The 21,514-nt window shown below is 40.2% G+C and overlaps 3 protein-coding genes across 5 annotated transcripts; 1 reads left to right on the top strand and 2 right to left on the bottom strand.

Moving 5' to 3' along the window:
• The first annotated feature begins 9,432 nt into the window (after nucleotides 1-9,432).
• LOC141012278 (uncharacterized) lies at nucleotides 9,433-15,818 on the top strand. 2 transcript variants are annotated; one of them, XM_073485717.1, is made up of 4 exons: nucleotides 9,433-9,821; nucleotides 13,629-13,703; nucleotides 13,803-13,955; nucleotides 14,931-15,818. In XM_073485717.1, the coding sequence occupies exons 1-4, from the start codon at nucleotides 9,746-9,748 to the stop codon at nucleotides 14,933-14,935; spliced, it is 309 nt and encodes a 102-aa protein (XP_073341818.1). In that variant the 5' UTR covers nucleotides 9,433-9,745; the 3' UTR covers nucleotides 14,936-15,818. The 2 variants fall into 2 exon arrangements, with proteins under 2 accessions (XP_073341818.1, XP_073341817.1); XM_073485716.1 differs by having other exon boundaries at nucleotides 13,629-13,955.
• LOC141012275 (tripartite motif-containing protein 16-like) lies at nucleotides 10,609-12,822 on the bottom strand. Its single transcript, XM_073485714.1, has one exon. The coding sequence runs from the start codon at nucleotides 12,788-12,790 to the stop codon at nucleotides 11,114-11,116; it is 1,677 nt and encodes a 558-aa protein (XP_073341815.1). The 5' UTR covers nucleotides 12,791-12,822; the 3' UTR covers nucleotides 10,609-11,113.
• Nucleotides 15,819-16,991: 1,173 nt separating the features above from the next.
• Nucleotides 16,992-21,347, bottom strand: mettl6 (methyltransferase 6, methylcytidine). Of its 2 annotated transcripts, XR_012180374.1 has the most exons (6): nucleotides 20,816-21,307; nucleotides 20,251-20,385; nucleotides 19,714-19,884; nucleotides 19,369-19,510; nucleotides 18,254-18,892; nucleotides 16,992-17,804 (listed from the first exon to the last, which is right to left on the bottom strand). XR_012180374.1 is itself a non-coding variant. In XM_073485715.1 (5 exons), exons 1-5 carry the CDS (start codon nucleotides 21,128-21,130, stop codon nucleotides 18,738-18,740), a joined length of 918 nt encoding a protein of 305 aa, XP_073341816.1. In that variant the 5' UTR covers nucleotides 21,131-21,347; the 3' UTR covers nucleotides 17,985-18,737. The 2 variants fall into 2 exon arrangements, 1 of the variants encoding a protein (XP_073341816.1); XM_073485715.1 differs by lacking the exon at nucleotides 16,992-17,804 and having other exon boundaries at nucleotides 17,985-18,892; nucleotides 20,816-21,347.
• Nucleotides 21,348-21,514: the final 167 nt, after the last annotated feature.

The raw sequence follows: 21,514 nt of genomic DNA, 5'->3' as shown, positions 1-21,514 counted from the left end.
TCTCAGACTTTTTGACATTACATAAGTAATACAGCAAGCTAATATGCTGAAACAGTACATCAGTGTTAGTCAGGATCATTATGTTCACAAACATTCAAAAAGCCTTACGTGTAACACAGCTGGCTTCCATCCTCCGGTGTCCACGTCTTCATGCCGGTGAAGGGATCTCGTCGACTTCTCAAGCCCATCCACATTTCCAATCTGCATCCAAAAATACCGACGACTCCCTTCTGGGGAAGAAGTGAAATTGTAAAACTTCAACTATTGTGGTTAGTGAAGTGGCTGCAGTGTAGTACAGTATACTAGGTTCATATAAAACAGCTTAAAAATACCTCTTCCACTTGATTATTGAAAACTACCAAATGAGCTCCTCTCGTCTCACAGTCACGTTTGGCATGATCCCAGGTGTTTGTTGTCGGGGAAAGCAGGTAACAGGCGGACTTGTATGACCGCCATCCTGGGGGACAACACGGGGTGGTTCGTTCTGCTGAGGAACAAGCACAGGACAGGACGCATCAGGACAACATGGGACATTACAGAACGAGACAGAACGGGACAAGATGGGATGGGACGACACGGGTCAAGAACAAACAAACAAAACCGATCAGAAGAAAAATAAACCAGGACAGAACCAGAGAGAAGTTTAAGACAGTTCAAGATGTGGTCAAAGCAAACTTTTATGTTCATCCAGGACCATCAACACCATGTTGATCCTGGATAGATTTGCTCATTTTGATCCAGGACCATCATTGAAATGCCGACCCTGGACAGTTTTCTTATGTTGATCAAGGACCATCATGTCAACAGTGACCATGGACAGGTTGGTATATAACAATATTTAATAGATCTATAGGAAAGTTTGATTTATGTGCGACCATCTTGGGTTAGCTTCCATCTATTTTTGGAAAAGCTTTGTCTACATGTCATATCACCATAATGGTTCAAACTGAAAATCATTTTATTTGCTGATGATGTGATGATTTATATGATGATGTTTCTGGATCAACATTTAAAAAATGATCCAGGATCAACACGCGATGACAGTCACGGATCATTGAAGGTCATTCAAAGTTGCTATTTGTCCGTAAAACACTCCAAAACCGCTGTAAAATGTTGCTAATAAGTACTACGTATTATTAGCAATTAACACAAAACTGACTGACGTCCACTGTCCCTGCCTCAAAATATATGAATTTAAAAAAACTCACTCACCTATAATTTTCTGAAGCGCCTGTATCTGATTTTGTTGTTCGTTGATCTTCTCATTTAACATCCTATTGTCTTTGATGAGGTAGTCTCTCTCTCGATTCAGTTGATATCTCTCGCGAAGCAACTGATCTTTCACTCGATTCAGTTGGTATTTATCTTGATTCAGTTGATGTCTCTCTCGAAGCAACTGATCTTTCTCATGTTTCAGTCGATCTTTCTCTTGATTCAGTTGATCTTTCTCTCGATTCAGTTGATCTTTCTCTTGAAGCAACTGATCATTCTCATGTTTCAGTTGATCTCTCTCTCGATTCAGTTGATCTTTCTCTTGAAGCAACTGATCTTTCTCATGTTTCAGTTGATCTTTCTCTCGTTTCAGTTGATTTTTCTCTCGAAGCAACTGATCTTTCACTCGATTCAGTTGGTATTTATCTTTATTCAGTTGATGTCTCTCGCAAAGCAACTGATCTTTCTCATGTTTCAGTTGATCTTTCTCTCGATTCAGTTGATTTTTCTCTCGAAGCAACTGATCTTTCTCTCGAAGCAACTGATCATTCTCATGTTTCAGTCGATCTTTCTCTCGTTCCAGCTGATCTTTATCTCGTTTTAGTTGGTCTTTATCTTGAAGCAGTCGATTTCTCTCTAAAATCAGGTCTCTGATGTCACTATCTGACATCTTGGTGATATTGCTAGTCGAGTCATGGTCTGAACTGTTAGAACATTCAACTACATGGGAGGGAAACAGATAAGAAGAAGATTGTGGTTACCGAATCAGAAATACTTTATTGATTCCAGAGAGGGTAATTGGATTACATTACAGGTGCTCCTTTTAGAAACAGAAATATCCGGCATAGAGAAATTATAAGAAAAATATAAAATAGGGAATATATAATATAAAAAAGAGTTTTGGGGTTTGAGCACCACAAGCCGAGTGTCATCTGGTTCCATTATGTTCCATATATGTAACATGATAAAAAATATATACAGTATATTTACATCTTCTCTTGCTTTTTCTAATGGGTTTTCATTCGCTGGACAGAAGATTCACTTCCTGAAAACTGTAACGAAATTCAACCTGTGGTGTGATGTGGTGGGCTGATACTCACCGCCTTGTAGCTGAACTGAAACATTGAGGGCAGTCTGTATAATGCACAGCAGGCCAAAGCTGATTCCAACAAAAAGGAGAATTTTTGACCTCCCTACAGGAAGATAGAAATACATACATCCCATCATAATTATATTATTAACATTGGGAGAAATGCAGGTGTAATAATCACTTTTCTTTCATTTAGAGCGAATCCAGCTGTGTGTTTTTTCATCCATTAAAGCCCTTCGATTTTCAGTTACATTAAATATACAAATTTTGCATTTCTTTTGTTTATAACCAATTTTATTCATTTCATAAACAGAGATATATTTAGAAGAATAAGCTCGACTGGACTGAGGTTTTGCAGAAAAGACGACATCCTCAAAAATTAAGAGGAAGTGGCTGCATTTAAATGTTTCTATGAAAATTCCTGAAAATGTCACTGATGTTATATTAGCAATAAGTTAACAGCTCATATTTAAATATCTTCACTTTATTTTACTCTAGCAAATCTTTAAATTTTACAGCACACATTTAAAAGAAAACCACTAGTGCTATAGGACTGTTGTCACTATAGACAGAGTCGTCTATTACATATTTAAATCCAGGGTTTCTCTGGACAAGCTTCATGAAAATCACTAGAGAGACTGCCTTCTAACCAACATGTGACTTGTTGGACATGGAAAGACACAGTTAAAAATTGCAGGTGAACTTGTCTGAGGGGTGTTTTTGCTGCTGGTTACAGTCTCTCCACACTCATAATGACCTTTGCAAACCAAACCAAAACACTGAAAAGTAAAAAAAAAATGCAAAAAACATTCAGGTAAGAGTTTCTTACCTGAATGACAGTTTCCTCTCTGCTCCTCTCCGTTGCTCTGATCACCAGCTGGTGAATTGACGTATTGGTTTGTCTCCATTCTTCTCACAGTGAGAGTCTTGAAGCCTCAGTTGCCTTTTCTGTTATTCGTGTGCGGATGTATACGTTTAATCATTCCCTATTTATGCTATCTGATTATGAGGCAATGCCACAGTGACAGATGTGTCATCAACCACAGATATCAAGAAAAAAAAAGGTGTTCATGCAAAACACAAAGACAGTTTTGACAAAAGCAACACAGCCCTGTGGAGAACAATCATTGATTATTATTGTTTCCACCTCGAGTATTTAAATTGGTCTAAATATTCAGTTGGCATGTTGAAGCTTGTTCTCTTAAATTAATAAGTACAGGAAGTCCTGCTATGTGATGTTATATTGGTAACAAACAGAAGACGGAAGAGCTCGCTATTCAGCGTAACTTGTGGAAAGTTCTGGAAAAAACATGACGCAGTACCTCCCATGCTGAATGACAGATCACAGATCAAATCAACACAGGTTTCTTTGTAACTCGTGTGTCATTTTGTGTCTCTCACATTTAACACTTGTGGTCAGTACAGCAGGAAGTCGTTGTGGCTTTTCTCCACGTAGATACAGAACCACGTCCAGTGTTTGGTTTTGTGTTTGCCATCACAGACATCTATGTTACTAGTTACTAGTTACTTTGCAGATTGTGCACTGCATCAGAGCCAAAGTAACATATTTCTAAATGTATTTATATCATCAGCCTTCAGATTAAAAAAAGAACAATAACACTGATTCAAATCATCTGAAAAATGCTGAATATTGGATCAGATTATTGGCGAGACTCAGCCTTTACAGTATACACATACAGATAAATATGAAGAATCGACTTTTACTTGTACTTTTGATACTTAAAGGATAAATTAGCCCCAAAATGAATATACATAGCCTTTTACCTTGGCAGCTACAGTGAAGATTTCCACCCTGAAATACCTCATAAACACTTTGAACATGCTGCTGAGTCTCCACAGAGGGGAGCTGTTTGCATTCATCACCAGTGAAGACATGGCCACAAAGATGTTGTCCATCACTGACTGCATGTACTCACAGAAGGTGACATCATAGCTACACTTGGTTTTAACAAAGGAAGAGCATCCTCCTTCTTCCTCACGACAAAAATACATCAGATAGTAGACACGCTCTACAACTCAGTACCGAACTGTCACGCTATTTGACTTCCCGTATGATTTCACATCCTGCGTTAAAAGTATTTAAAGGTCCCAATTTTATACTTCTGCTTTAGGGATGTATATTTCTGTTTTACTTCCACCAGGCTTCCTCATCTGTTCTCGTCTTATTTTAAAATCTCTGTTGCCATTTTTGAGTTTTAATCATCATGTTTTGTGAGTTTTTCTTCCTATTTTCAGAATCAGAATCAGAATCGCTTTTATTGCCAAGTAAGTTTACACATATGAGCAATTTGCTGTGGTCTGTAGGCGCAAAACAAACAATAGTAAAAGTACTTAAAAGACATAATAAAACCATAAAAATATAAATAGAGCGTGACTGATTTTAAACTAGTTGAAGACTTTCCAGATTTGTCCAGTACGTTATCATGGTTCTCCAGTCTTGTTCTGGCTCACTGCGATTTTATTCTTTACGTGGGCATGAATTTAATCATTTTGGGCTATTATTTCTTTACAGAGAATCAAATACACCAACAGACAATTTTAAAAATAATTTATTTTAAAAGATGATCAAGAACTCTGTTGACAGATTCAAAGCACACAACATCACAGAATAGGTTTTTGTCTCAGGAACCACAACAACGATTTACCTTTAGACCTATAAAATCACACACAAATCACAAATCATATCCAGCATTATATCCAGCAGAGGCATATTCTAACGAAAAAACACATTACAGTCAACAAAGAATACAAATCATATGTCCACTATCATGTATATTTTTGTGTCTTAGTGTGTGGGAGAGACTTTAGGGGACAGGGGATTTGACATGTGACTTAATGGTTGTTATGTGCGTGTTATTCAGGTTCAGGTGTGTCACTTCAGTTCCATCTCACACACCCAGTAGTGTTTGTCTGTGCAGTCAGTAGCGACCCAGTACACGTAGCCAGGCTGGAATTTTCCGGAATAGGCACAGTCAGAATGTCGACCAACTTCACGCAGCTGAGTCCTGCAGCACACAACATTTCACATCATCAGTATCATCAATAGTGCATGAAAAGTAAAAATGTACATCTTCAGCACACTTTGAAACTGGATACTAGACCTCCTCACAAACAGACCCCCAGTCACACCTGCTCTACTTGCTCAACACCAGGGCCTCCAGAGCTGTTCGCTCAGAGTGCTCAGCCTCATTCTGTTAACACTGTCAGCGCAGTTGACAGGATGTGATGTTAGCGTACATTTCTGCAAACCACAGATACGTCCAAAGGTGGAGGGGACATTTCCAGATGTTTATGTGGCGAAAAGAACCGGCTATTTTTCACAGGAAGTCAGACCATCTCCAACCCTTTTTGTTGTGACCAAAACAGGTATTTTAAGCCAAACCATGATGTTTTCCGAACCATTACCAAGTGGTTTTCGTGCCTAAACCTAAGCAAAGCATAAGCACAACGTTGTGACAGCAGAGGAATAGAAAATTCAACCAAAACAAACCTTTACGTTTTAATGTATCTGTGGTTTTGCAGAAATCTACTTAGCTAATACTTAATCTGGCGATTGGGTTGGACTTACTCTATACAGTGTTTGTTTTGTGTATTTGTAATAGTCCAGTCAGAGCTTCGAGAGCATCTCAAAGCATTTTTGCACAGTTTGCACAGAAATGGGTTTGGAAACATCATGGTTCCTTACGCTTCATTCAGTCGGGCTCCGTCCAGCCATGTCCACGTCTTCCTTCCACGGTCTCGTTTAGCCAAGCCAAGCCACACCATATAAGATCCCAAAGTATGGACAATTTCCTGTTGGGAGGAATTTGTGATGAGATGTTATGCTTTATTAAAAAGTGGTTAGTGAAGTCGTCAAGGTAAGATGGAAGAAGGTTTTGTTTATCGTTGATGACATTACAAGAAGTGGCAGCTTTCTTGAGAAACAACCTGCTTAACTGGGATGCAGCGAAATTATTATAAAGATCATAAATACCTTTTCTATTTCATCATCTATAAACACCAGATGACTTCCCTTTGCCTCACAGTCTTTTTTGGCATATGTCCAGCTCTTTGTCTCAGTGGACAGCTGGTAACAACTGGACTTGTATGGCGTCCATCCCGGGGGACAACATTGGGGTTTTCGTTCTGGTCAGAAGCAGGACGGGACAAATAGAAAAAAGGCACAACAAAAAAAGAAGATTAGATGAGGTGGAAGGAAACGACGCGACAGGAAAGGGCAGGACAAATTTCTTTAAAGAAACTGGGAAAAATATCTGCACATTTTTGCACTTTGAGGCAAGAAATCGACAAAAGGTGTCGTTAAAAATGGACTCAGTCGTTAGATAAAAACTCACCAAATTCAGCAAGCCTCATCTCCAGCCTGTCGTTTGCATTTTGAAGTTCCACTATGTGATCTCGATGGTGGCTCAGTTGGTCCAGTTGGTCCTTCAACATCTCATTATCTCTGATCAGGTCACTCTTATTGGCCTGTAACTCTCTGTTTCCCTTTGCCAGTTGGTCTTTCTCCAGCAGCAGGGCGCTGACGGCAGCAGTTGACATCAGGGTGCCATTGGCAGAGTGGGTGAGCTCAGACTTGTTGCAAAACTCAACTAGGGAGAAAAAAGACGGAAAGACGTTCCCCTTTTTGAGTCAGAACACTTTGAAACTTTTCTGGGAGGGAGTAAGAAGAAAATGTGTTTCTCTTTCTGCTGACGGATTCACAAAACTTCCTTGGAGGAACGAAAGACACCTACGTCAGTACATCAGCACTGGCATTTAATCAAGTCACTAAGCTGGAAACACAAACTACAAATATTCCCTGTACTCTGAGCTTTTGAATGGCTTTCATTGGCTGTGCAGAGGCTCGTGCAGACTGATACTCACATCCTTGGATCCGAAGACAGATGTTGAAAGCTGAGTGTATCATGCACAGCAGGCCGAAGCCGACTCCAGCCACCCAGAGGACACGTGACAAGCCTACGGGACGACACACACAATAAACCAGCTGTGATGATTGTGTTACCTGCTACTTGTATAGAGAGGCTGTCCTGTTACCACAACGTGACACGTTTGAGATATGACTCATTAAAAGGACATATCTCTGTCAGTGTGTGCACTGATAGGGACTGTCCACGATCTCACAGAAGAATCTAAACAAATGAACCCAAAGCACAGATAACTAAAAAACCTTGAGTCTTGAATAAAGGCTGAGAAATGATGCTAAACTCAGGCCCAAGGGCTCAGTTGGAGATGATCGTGATCATGTCTTTATTTACTCTCGTCTCAATAACTAACTCTCTTTTCACCTGTCTTAGCAAGACTTCCATAAACCACCTATAAGTGGTTCAAAATGCTGCTGCCAAGCTTCTGACCAGGTCTGCAGGAAGAGCCCACATCACTCCAGTCCTTATGCCTTTACACTGGCTGTCCATCAAATTCAAGATCGTTGTGTATCGGTCTATTATCTGTCCCTCGTTCCAGGCTAAAGACAAAAGCAGACTGTGCGCTCTGTCCCCACTATCCTTCAGTCTCAATGAATCTTTAGTTCACGTTTGTCCTGCAAACAAGAAATCCCCAAACTTTTAAACTTCCTGATAACTTCTCTCGTCTTCTTCTTCTCACTAGTTTGACTCCTTCTCTCTTTTCACTCAGGCTTCTTTGCTGGAAATTTTCATTTTGGAAACCTAAAAGTTTTCCAGAAAGTTGGAACAAACAGAAGTAAAAAAAAAAAAAAAAAGATACATTGCTCTGACCTGAGTTGGTATTTTTTGTCTTCTCCGGACTGTTTCTGCCTTCAGCAGCTGGTGAATTGACGTAGTGTCCATCATCCATTCTTCTGAAAACTCCTGTTAGAGATGGAGATGTGCTGTCCTACAAAATGTCCTGTATTTGTAGTCACCAGCTGCTTTTCTGGTGTGTGGGGGGGGGGGGGGGGGGTGTGTGTGTGCTAATCAATTCATAATTGCCCATCTACGGGCACCAATTTCACAATCACTGTTGTGTCACAAAACCGCAAATAAGAGAGAAGTGACTTTTATTGTTGCAACATATATATGTATATATTTAAAAAAGCAGAGTTGCTGAAATTTCCAAAGGAAAGATGATTCAGTTACATCGGGAAGGATTTTGTTGACTACTGACGTAACCCAATTACTGGAATAAATGACCATGGATATGTTCTCTTTTTCCTGTACTGGTTGCATCTTGAGCTGCTGTGACAAGTGAATTTCCCGTTGAGGGATAAATGAAGTTAGGGTTAGGTTAGGTTAGTAAGTCTATCTAATCTAATCTAAATGGTTTTGTCATTATAAGCAGAGCTGCAAAATGTTCTGATGCCTCATTAAAAAAATTCAGATTTCACACAACAACCACCGTCCCTTTCACCTCCTGACATGAAAGTCAGCTCATATAGATATAAACGTAGTATGACACATATTGTCGAAGTGTAAAAGTGATTTCGTTGGTATCGATTATCAAAGAGTCCCTTCACTGGGATACTACTGTTATCATGTGCAACATATTGTATCGTATCGCAACGTAAGACATCGTACCATTCAGTATCGTATCGTATTGTATCATATCGTAATTCATCGTAACACATCCTATCGATCGTATCGTATAAAAACCCAAGAGTGGGTCACAGAGATCGCGCCCATGTTTTCTTAAAGTTGATTTCTGGAATTTTGCACAGAAGTTATTGTTTACAAGTTTGATCTGAGGCCTTTGTCTTTAAAATTAACATTTTGAACCACTTTGACAATAATTATAAACTCAAACTGTGCAGCAAAGCTTTGTGCACAACTCAACAACTTTAACTTAAAGTGAAGATCCAAAAATATATCAAATAAGACTCCATTATAGGAAAACTGGTACAAAATTATGCAAATCTCAAATGTAGTAAGTTGGAGTAATGGTGCAGCAATGAGAAAACTTCTCAAAACACACAAAACAGATAGAAAATATATGTACATGTGATACTATCAGACATTTTCTACCTCTATTAATCTAAATATCAACATAATAGATGTGTGAAAGGGAAAATCAGGGCCCAAGCAGTTTAAAAAATGTTTAAAAACTTTATTTTCATTGAACATTGAAGACTCACAACAAACTGGTCAGTGGGTCACATTTCTGCCTTTGTGGCAACATAAAACTGTTACTGTGTGATGCATTTAGTAGCAAACACAAACTCAATGTGTGAAGGATATCTGTGAAAGATCAAAAGAAAGTGCAAAGTCTCCGTCAGTCAGGGTGAGTGGAAACACTGCTGTACAACTGAGCACAGAGATGCACAACGTATCCTCCACCCACACATCTGCAAACACACACTCACATCACACACACCAGTGAAGGTGAAATCAGTACCTCCAGCTCGTCTCTGCCATTTTGAACTCGTGCTGTCGTCCTCGTGTTCATCTTTAACCTTCCACTGTGTGTTGGAGAATGACTCGGCTTTGTCTTTCTCTGCCTCTGGTGCTGTTGTTGGTGACTCTGTGTGTGTCGTCTGAAGAGGACAAAGGTGAGGGAACTATTTCTGATTTGTGGGCTTCACACGTTTCTTTGACATCTTAGATATCATCATGGGGTATTATTAGAAAACACAAGCAACAGTTGTACAGTCCTAATTGTACAGTAGACCATATACAGTGTGACAGTTTCTATGGTTTGAGGGGAAACCAAGCTTAAAGCATCAACATTGTGCGATTTACAAGTTTTCGGAGTGATTGAAAACATCTCAATATGTGCAGTAGTTAAAGTCACCGTCCTAAAAGAGCCTCTGGTGTATCTGTGTTTACATGTTTGTTCAATACTTTGTCTAAACTTAGTGTTTTATTTTCTTGATTAATCTATAGTGATGATGTTTTTTTACAAGATGGTGTCATCATGTGTTTCTACAGCCCAGAGTAGAACTACAGGTGAACATGGCTTTGCTGCAGTATATATTCAAAGGGCATAAATGATATCTGATAAAAAACAACTTGCCCTGAGCTTGTTTATTAAATTAGATCGTTAATATCAAACCTGTGATGAACAAACGTACTTGATTCACAGTTATTCAAAGATGTTTTCTTATCATATCAGTTGCACTTTTGTCATTTTTGTCCTGAAATAGTTCAGTGTCAGGTCTGTTGGTTTTTGATCAACAACTCTGGATTGGTTTGCCTTTCCTCAATATGCTGCACAGTGCAGTCTGCCAAAAAACATAACAATCAGTATGGAATAAACGCATATCGAAGGATTTATCTTAAGTTAAAAGCTTGTCAGCATCTATCTTAACACTCACATTCACCTCATTCATATGTTCACAGTGACCTATTGTGCTTTTAATTGATTCAAGAAGTGACGAACAAAACAAAGAGTGAGCACAAAATATTACAGCAAAATACAAAAATACAAAATACAGCATATTCACATTTACAGAAAACGTGTCAAATCACGTTCACATTACATGTTAATGACCTGACTGTTGTATCCAGCGGTGGACGGGACAGTGGAGGCGACCAGGCTGCCACGCCAGTGATCGCAATTTGAGACTGTGTTTCATCAATTTTCAATGTGAAACCACCTCGATATTTTAAGACACCTTAAGACACTTTCAGCCATGTTTGTGGCGACAGAAGCAGGTATTTTAAGCCAAACTATGATATTTTCCAAAACCTAACCAAGTGGTTTTTGTGCCTAAACCAACCCAGACAGTAAGCACAACATTGTCAAAACATGAAATTGATAATTAAACCTAAAGAAACGTGAAGTTGTGACACAAAGAAATATAAAGGTTCAACATATCCGTGGTTTGCAGACATATGCGTCCTACTTTAGCTCACACAACTCAGCGGTGTCTCCGGCCCAATAAACCAAAAGTCCAGCGTAGAGAGGCTGAGTGAATGTGGTCTGGACTGTGTGGAGGAGAGTCATGGTGTCAGAGGTTGTAGAGACGCTGTAGAAGGACAGAGTTCCTGCACTGTGATCCAGGTACACTCCAACTCTGGAGGACCGAGGACCTGAGAGTAAAGTTCTGATATTGTTATGTCTGAAATAATAAGTGATGTCAAAACATCCTAACGCCCAGGACTTGTCATTGTTTCCAAATCCACTTTCATTCCCTGATTTGCTGATGTCCTTGTATGCAACAGCTACTGAAACTCCTCCGCTGCTTCTCTCCACCTCCCAGTAACAACGTCCAGTCAGACTCTGTCTGCTGAGCACCTGAAGCCAGTCAGTGAATCTGTCTGAGTGACTGGAACATGATCGCTTTTCTCTCATTACTGTTGCTTTCCTGTTCCCTTCAGTTAATAACAGCTGTGTGTGCGCCGTGTTTGGATCCAGTGTGATTTGACGTGAATATTGTAAGAAGTCCTCTCTGGTCTCGGGCTCTGGTTGTGGCAGTAAAACATCTACTTCACTCACTTTCAGTGAGATCTTCAGCAGTTCCTCATCGAGAACGTCCTGTAGTTTGTCTCTGACGTCTGACACAGCTGCTGCAACATCTTCAAAGTATCGCAGATGGTGGATATTTTGACTGTGTGACTCTGTAGATTTACTGAGATGTGGCAGCAAAGGGTAATTAAGTAGGAAATGTATGTGATCCTCTGTGTGTGAGAGCTTCTTCAGCTCAGCGTCTTTCCTCTTCAGCTCAGTGATCTCCTGCTCCAGCTTCTCCTGAAGCTCTTTGACTCGACTCACTTCAGTTTCCTGCTGGGATCTGACCTGCTGCTTCACATCAGAGCGTCTTTTCTCCATGAGATGGATCAGCTCGGTGAAGATCTTCTCACTGTGCTCCGCTGCTTTATCAGCAGAGCCATTGATGGCCTCCACCTCCTGTTGAAGCACCTTCACATCTTCCTCTCTGTCCTGGATTCTCTGCTGGATGTTTTGTCGACTCACCTCGAGCTCCCTCCTCCTCTCTTTACTTCCTGCTGCAGCTGACACTGTGTCGTGGCCTTTATGTTCGTCCACGGAGCACAAAATACAGATGGCCTGCTGATCAGTACGGCAGAAAATCTTCAGCACCTCATCATGATGAGAGCAAAATTTCTCCTGCAGATTTTTGAGGGGGTCCACCAACTTGTGTTTTTCAAAGGCAGGGGATTCAAAGTGAGGCTGAAGGTGTTGCTCACAATAAGAAACCCGACACACCAGGCAGGACTTGAGGGCTCTCAGTTTCCTCCCAGTGCAGACATCACAGGCCACATCTTCAGCTCCAGCATAGCAGAGATCAGCAGGAGCAGCTTGGAGTCCAGTCTTCTTCAGCTCCTCCACTAAAGCTGCTAACATGGCACTTTTCACTAGGACAGGCCTCGGTGTGAAGGTCTGACTACACTGAGGGCAGCTGTAGCTCTTCTCCTCATCCTCTTCATCCCAACGACTTTTAATACAGTTCATGCAGTAGCTGTGTCCACAGGGAGTAGTCACCGGATCCTTCAGTAGATCCAAACAGATGGAACAACACAACGTTTCCCGGTCCAGCTGAACTCCTCTCTGTGCCATTTCACCTCTCAGTGTCAACAGCTGTTTAAGTTTCACTTCCTTAGCTCTGATCTGAACAACATGTTTCTCCGCAGTGAATCGGGCCTGTCAGCTCCTGCACTTCTCCACATGTTGGTTACACCCTCATTCAAACTGTAGATCTGGAGGGGAGGGAACAAGGAAATATATGGGCCGAGTGGAGCTCGCTGTGTGTGAGAGCAGGAAGAAAAAAGGGAGGGCTTATCAAGCTGTGATTCGTTCCAGGAAGAGGAGCAGCAACGGGAATGTGAACTTTGCTTCCTCATTCACAACAAAGCCTCAGTTAAAGCTGCTCCACACTTGTAACCATGCAAGTTTCTAGTTGTAAAATACTTCTTGGCTCTTCAAGGCTTTGATGATGGATCCATATTCATCCAACTCTCCCTCTAATTCTGTTTAGATTCATAATTCAGCAGTTGTGTAAAAAAAAGGGGGGGAAGGGGGATACAAAAATGTATGATGTGTTCACTGACCTCTGGTCCGTGTTGCAAGGACACATATTATGTGTCCATCAGAAATTATTTGATTAAACAAACAAGACTTAACTTGTTAATTGGTAACCTCTCGACGTGCTGGTAGATTTTGTAAACTTTGGACTGAACAAGACCAGATGTTTTCCCCTTATTCCAGTTCTTAAACTAACCCAATGTAACTGGCTGAAGATTTACCAGTCATATATGAGTGTATTCCCCAAAATGCTGAACAAATCCTCGAAGCCATTTGAACTAAATCAACAAGTTTAAAAGCCTAAGACAGGTTGAAAAGTTCCTAATAACATGTTGTTTTCTCTTTCACTCCCTTTCCTTTGTGCTTTACTCAGCTCCTGACGCCGTAGCAGTCCTCTACAAACAGAGAACCATCACTGGTACCAGAGGCTCATCGGTCAAACTCTCATGTGAGGCACATTATTACTTAGATAAGTGCAGTCTTCTGCATGCCACATGGTACCAGCAAAGTACTGCGCTGACTGACCCCCGCAAGTACTTTACAACAGTGAGCGAGACAGACGTTGAGGACATGAGACACAGACATGTCGTGACAGAGATTCTCAACCTGACGCCAGAGGACAGCGGTCAGTATCAATGCAACGCTGAATGTGATGAAGGTGGCTCAGCAGTGGGACATATCATCACCGTCAAAGTTAAAGGTAATGTAATCAATGAGGAAAATTACCACCAACCAGATTTATCATTTCTCAGCCAGTCTATTAAACTCCATCCTTGTTACAAAACATTAACAATATCAGCAGCTCTGACAGCCTGGCACCATATATATTCACTCCCCTTGGGAACAACCCTGATTTTCTAAGCAACAACAAACTACTTCCAAAAAAAGGCATCACACAAAACATCTTCCATAACGAACGCTCTGGTTTCATTTCCCCAGCTGGTCCAGAAGTACGGCATCGGGAGCAAACAATTTCTAGAAAGTCGGCGATTAAAATCATCTGTTCAAACCAAATGAAACGTTACAGCATACAAACAGGATTGTCAATGACACAATCAGACAAAGCTCTTTACATACTATTAATAAAACTGGGCATTTCTCCATGACTCCTGGAACCAAATTTGCAAAAAAACATCTACCTCATGACTAAAAGCACCAATGTCCAACCCACACAAAACAAGATGTTTCACAGAATTAACTCCAGCGGGCAAAATATGTTTTTAAAATAAGATTCTCAGTTCAAATCCCTTGGACAATGTACATCATGTTTGGGCTTAGCTGCTTACATGTCATCAAAAACATCTGGCTTTGCTGCCACTAACATGCAAAACGTCCCAACTTCTCTTCAATCAATTTTTATTTGTATAGCGCCAGTTCACAACAGCTGTTAACCCCAACCCTCATGACACTTTCCTGTTGGAGCAGGTCTAGACCTCTTGACTCTTCAATTAATTTATTTAAACAGAACCAACGTTTCCCCCATGAGCAGGCACTTGGCGACAGCGGCGAGAAAAAAACCTGCGTTTTAACAGACAGAAACCTCGAGCAGAACCGGACTCAGTTGTGGGTCGCCATCCGCCTTTTTTATTTCTGAACAGTATCATGTGGAAAAGACAGAGGCTGTTTCACTCTGTAGATGTTCACTGAAGCCTTGTTCTGTTCTGCTCTTTTTTAGGTTGATCATCTGAGTTGACTCCGTTCACAAAGGACAAAAATGCTCCAGCAGGTTGAGAGAACCAAGCTACATTTTCACCAAAGCATCTTGAGACAAACCTCAATGTTGTTCCTTTTTTCCTTTGAATCGAATAAACTGAACAAAGATGACATTTCACACAGATTTATTGCAGGTATATCTTTGTCTTTTTATGTTTCATTATCTATTGTAATTTCTTGAGTGACTTTTGCTCAGAAGATTAAGATCTACAATATGTACAATATGTTGCCATGCTTACAGACTAATGTTACTTTGGTGTAAAATAATGCCAGGCAGTGTCATTACTTTTTAAAAAAAAATCATCATTGTGTTTTTGTCTGAATTTTAAAAGCTTTACTGACAAGGAAGAAACAACTGGTCTAGAAATACAGGACATTCATACTGACAACAGAGGCACGCTGGATTTAAAAGAACAATAGAAACAATAGAAGCTTTGCAAACATCAGACATTTTGCAGTTTATGTATTAGGTCGTAATGTTTGTTGTACTGTGAATATTGGATTTTTGATTTTAGCGTGAAAGAAATTAATCTTTCTCACTTGGTCAGGATTTGAAAAAAACAACAGATATTTACGTGCCTCGGTGTCGAATTTGTTAATTTCCGAAAAATGTATGCCACAGTCATACAAGATTATTTTCCATATGGCCCACTCTTAATTTACATCAGGACAAAGACAGTGTTGTCAGTTTACCTACTTATATACTGCAATGGAGAAGAAACAAGTCATTCAATGTCAAAAAGATTTAGTTGTCATAGTTTTTGTTGTTATAGCTGCATTCACTCGATAAAAATGTGTATAAGTACGTGTGTTTATACATGTTGATATTATATCCAGAAACTAGAATGAATTAACCCTTTTGATTTGTTTTGTTTTCAACATAGTGCTGCTTTTTTTTTCCATTCGCAGCTAATCACAATTTATCGGGAATGTAAGTTATGCAGTTTATTGATACTTTATTCAGAATTTTATTTTATTTTTCTCTCTCTCTTTCAGCTGAAGTTTTTCTTAAATAAGACTGGCTGGGTTTGTTTTTTTACCTCACCTGCACATGCATTTTACTTTTATTAACTTTTTTTCTGTCTGACCTTTTCTTTAAAAAAAGAGCAAATAAAAGACAATAAAATAAAATAAAATAAACAAGATGGCCAAAATGAGTTGGCTGAGTCCAAATTCAATAGTTTAAAGGAACAAAGCCCTGCGCATGTTTCTAAAGCGGCTGACAAACCAAGGAACTCAACCTGATTTATGTTTTGGTATCAAGGCTGCAACTTGTCTTTCGCACACTGAGCAGTCAGCCCTCATTCAGTTTCCGTTTCAGTCTGGTTTCTGAGGCCAAACGACCCCAACTAGAGAAAACAAAGCCACATCTGTAGAGTTGGAATAACAGCACTGACAATTAGCCTGAACTACTATATGTGGTAGTTTACAACACGGGAAGGTTCAGTCACAGAATATTTTTTTTTAATTCTGATAAACCCTACAAAGTGTGGGAGTACTGACTTTATTAGAATCAGCTGCTGTATTACTTTTGATTGTTTATTGATTGTTGCTTTTTTATTCTTTGTACAAATCCTTTAATTCAGCACACAAGCATCGACTGCAGCTGTTGAAAAGCCATAATAACTGAGACTGTAGCTGCGTTCAGTTGCAGATTTGATTCCACTTCAACATACGATTGTTTTTCATCACACTAGTGGAGGGCTGCACAAGCCAGGCCAAACCAAAGGACAGGAAACTGCATCGGTTAGAGTGTATCATGTCAAAACCCAGTTTACAGCAATACGCACGGTCAGGTTAAAGAGGGAAACCACACGTCACATACACGTGTGGTTCATTGTTCAGGGGCTTTTGAACTGTGCAAAAAGGATGTCTGAGTACTGTTTTCTATTTCAGCCTCCCTAGATAAACAGAACTTTGTGTTTACAATGTAAAATTACACTTAAACTAAAATCTAAAATTACTTTTCGAAGAAGTGTTGAGTGGTCCAATCCACTCACTACTTGTTGTGTTTATCTCTCTCTCTGTGGTATTTTCACACCTTCTTTTCATTTGTGCTTTTCTGCTGGAAGGTTCACTCGGGTGGTTAACAGTAGCTGACACATTCAGAGAACAGGAAGCCATATTAAGAGCATGTTGCAAGACTCTCTGCATGCAGCTTCGACCGATTCACACCCCAGCGGGCTCATTTAACAGTACCATGTACACTGTGCAATAGAGATGAAAGATTTTATGCTATAAGAGGGGCAAATATATATTTAGTATTTCACAGAAACCTTGTTGGCTAAGACCTTTTCCGAGGTGTTCGACCCGATATCCTTGACAGATTATTTGCTCCACATTAGGGTTATTCTGATAACGATAACAGTACCAGAAATGCCCCCCGATACTGCGTGAAAGGCTGGAATTGGCACCAGTGAGTCTATGCACCGATGCGATACCACATGATTTATTCATTAGAAACAGGACCATGCTACTTCCCAGCACTGTCCTGTACAGCTGTTAAAAACTTTATATATCTCTATTCCAATCAATCAAATCTCACTTTATGTCAGTCCAAAGTGAAACTGGCAGTCATGAAGCCAGTAAAACTCATTAAACCAAATTATTAGGCAACAGAATGAAATGTCTTTTTGGGTATCAGTCTCTGATGTTGTTTCATGGCTCTGCTATGCGCCTCTTATTTTCTCACATACTGACCAGGAGTTTGTGAACAACCATCATGATTGTCTTGTGCGCTAACCTGAGCTTGTATACACCTTGGAACCAGTGACAGTCAGTAATGCTGTTTCCTCTACACTTTAACTTGCCCACAGCGCACTCCTCTGGACGACCTCTGTAACATCAAAGAGTAGAAAAATGAACATTTAGGGATTGTGCTATTCTATTCATCTATACTGAATAGAATTGTCACAATTATCTATTTAAAAAAGCACAATTTGCACATCTGTAATTTATGTTTTTTAAAGACCAGCTTTAAATAAAATCTGACAATCATAAGATGATTTTAAGACACTTGAAAAACCAAAGATTTTAATATGTTTGTTCTATAAATGTCAAAATCTCAATGTACAAGTCTGATTATTATCTGCCTCTGTGGGTTGCACCAGGAACTATTTTTAAAAATTGGACAACAGTCTGAATTTAAGATGGTGAGTCATTTTTTCTGAACAATTTTAGACAAAGTGTGAAATGACACAATGCGGTTAGACACTATTTCAATGCAGACGGGCAAAGATGGTGAAAAACATTAAAAGGAGTTTGTACAAAATTAAAAGAACTCACCACATCCAAAATGACAATCAAATACTGGTTTGTTTGCCGGAGAAAAAAGTTTGAAAGCTCAGAGAAAAGTCATGAAACTTTTCGTGTTGATGATAAAGGCTGATCAGAGTTTGACAAAGGCTTTGAAATGTTGTTTAAACTAATCTGAGCTGCTTAATAACGTTCACTGAGAGTCATGATTCATCCAGCTAAGGGCTTTGCTCAACAATCGTGCTCCTCATGGGACTTTTGTGATTTGAGCTCACAAAGTTCCACATTATGTGCAAGAACCGTCCTTATCGTTGGCGAAGGAGCAGCATCTCACTCATGATCTGAAGGATTCAAAACCAGCAGGGTGTCGTCCACAAGCCCTCTTCAGTAGGCTTCCAATGCCCCCAAAGAATATTATAACTGTTTCCCCATTCAGTATCAAACAGACATTTCAGTCTTCGGTTTCTCAGCACCTTTGGAGATTTGTGTGGTGACAGAAATAGGCCAGATGACATCAGGAGCTCTGTGATTGGCCCAGCTTTGTGAACTTGCTCTGCAGGAACACTCTGGGAACACAAAGCCCCTCCTTCTTGTTGACCGTCTCTCTCAGGACGTAGTCGTTAGCGACACATTGCAGGCCTGCTTCCTCACACAGCTCAGCCAGAAGCTCTGAAAGCAGAAGCAAAGAGCAGAATGAGACTTTAAAGTGAAGGAACAACGTAGAAGAAGGAAGGTTGAGGTGTTTTCTGCTTTGGCATGAAAGGTCAAGAAATATGAACAAAGCCTCCACAGCCAGGAGACATTTAACTGTTTTCACTGCTTCCTTTCCTTGTTGCAGTTTCTGTACAAACTGCTGTTTAATTCTGTGATTCACAGTTGAATTTGAATAATTAAATCATGAGCTTGTGGGTAGCTGTCTTTATTCTATGTTCATACAACAGCTCCTCTGAGGCAGCAAAACATCTATTAACTCTTCAAACAAGGGAAAACTAGCTTACGAGCCAACACGAATTGCACTCTTAAAACCTTTAAGCTGTTTTTGTTTCGGACTGTAGAAAAAGAACTACATTAAAAAAAAACCTTACCACCTATCTATCCTCAGTCTCAATGACACAAACAAAAAAATAACTTTCCTGAATTCTGACCTTTAGAGAAGAAGTAGGACCTGGTGCCATCTTGGCGGACGTAGAAGTTCTCCCCCAGCTTGCTGCCGGCTTTAAATCGGAGCATGGCGTGGTCATGCAGGCCGTAGTCCCTGAACAGGACGATGCCTCCGGGCTTCAGCACCTTAAAAGTCACATGTCTCATACATTACACCATCTGAACCAGTTTGTATTAGGGCTGCCAAAAACAGGTCGGGAAGTGGGAAGTCAGTGTATATGTTAGACACATATGTACATTATTCTGTATTTAAGAGAGAAAAAAAATACTTTCCAAACAATTTGGAAAGCCTTCTTTGAGTCTTTCCACCTGGCTGTCTCTGCTCTCACCCTGCCGATGTTCTGCAGAACCAGCTTCATCTTGTCAGGGTGGACGGCCGACAGGACAAAGATGAGAGTGATGACGTCCACGCTGCCCTCGGGCACGTTGTCCCTCAGATCATCTTTAGTTAAATCACACTGGAAGGCACAGCAGCGCTCGGGGCAGTACAGAGGGTTTTGCTGTGAACAGAAAGTGGTTTTAATTTTATTTTGTCCTGCTTCATATCAAACCTCTACTTTGCTACCAGTCATCTGCAGTTATGAGCTATTGAGCAGATCTACTGCAGCAGCTCAGCCTAAAGGTTGGAGGCTTGAGACCAATAATTGCAGGTGACAAAAAGTTTCTTGTATATTTCCTAAAGAAGTCCTTTAGTAAAGAGTTGAGCCATCAAATCCTGCAGCAGAACTGTTCGACATCCAGACTGAGTTTGCGCTGGTCGATTCACAGGTTTAAAAATGTGTCATTTTGAGCGAATGTAAAGCAGCGTGTCACCAGAAAAAAGGATATATGAGACATTCAATATATCTTATGGATGGATATCTTACTTTGACAAACTCAACAGCTCGTGGTGAGAAGTCACAGGCATAAACAAAGATGTTGAGGTCATCCTCCAGCAGAGGGAAGATGCAGTTTCCAACACCGCAGCCAGCCTCCAGCAGCACCAGCCTCTGGGACTCAAACTGCAAACCAGACAGGTGAAAGACAATGAGAAGGAAATACTGACACTCTGATAAGATTTTTACCATTATAGGAACCTTTTTGCCAACCATGTTTTGAAATGAGCAAGTTGAGAAATGCATATTTTGTAACAGGATCATCTCTTTCACAGCAACTTTCACAGTAGTAGGTGTAAGATGGGAATGTAAGGACAATGAGTCAAGTTTTGATATTCTCCCAAAGCATGAAAAAACATATGTACATATATATGTTTGGGCTATTTTTTAACCCACAACAAGTTACACAAATTACACAGCTCGTTACTTAAAGTAGTGCTGATGTAAAGTAATCAAAAGTTAGGTTTAATAAGAGCTCTTAATCCAATCAAATTGTGTCTAATGTGATGTCTTCTTGCTGTTGTCATGCAGATGTTGGGAGTCCTCTCTTCCTCACCTCTCTGCAGGCTTTGAGCTCTTCAAACTCTCTGGTGGTCCAGTGTCTGTCCTTAAAGAAGTTTGTCGTGTTTCTTTTGTAAAACAAGTCCCAGTTTTTCTGAGCTTCTTTCTCCAGCTTCATCTGTTTGAAGTCGGACACCAGAGCCCGCTCCCCGCTCAGTCTGTCCAGCTCCTCCGGGGTTAAAACTCTGGCGGCGGATGTCTTGGTCTGTCCGGGGACACATGGAGACATTTCTTCCTCTGTCGCCACTTCTTCCTCATTATTTGTTATTTTAATATCACCTGGGAAACTTTCATGTGTCGACAGTGCCATGATGCTGATACAAAGTCTCGGGTTTTTGCTGCCTTACAGTGTCTGTAAGAGACTTTACTAATCTGTATTTAAGGAAGAGCGAACATTTTGACGGGTTTTACAGCAACTTTAGTTATTAAGCTAATAAATACAAACTAAAACTAACTTAAAAATCTGGCGCCGAGCTACATTTTTCCACATTTGGCGTCCATCTTGTCCGTTACATAAATCCTTCCGTGTAGCATCAACAGTTCGATTCCGCTTCTCTCTTCGACGTCATTGTTATCGTTGCTCGTTACCCACTAAATGAAAAAATAGTGCATATTGTTATAATTATTACATTATTTAATGTGGATTTTTTTGTCAGTTATTTTTATATTTATCGGGGGGGAAATGGATTTGCTA

Source organism: Pagrus major, chromosome 17 (assembly GCF_040436345.1).
Source record: "Pagrus major chromosome 17, Pma_NU_1.0".
NCBI lineage: Eukaryota > Metazoa > Chordata > Actinopteri > Spariformes > Sparidae > Pagrus > Pagrus major.
The sequence above is the reverse complement of the archived record's forward strand: the minus strand, read 5'-3'. Positions and strand labels throughout refer to the sequence as shown.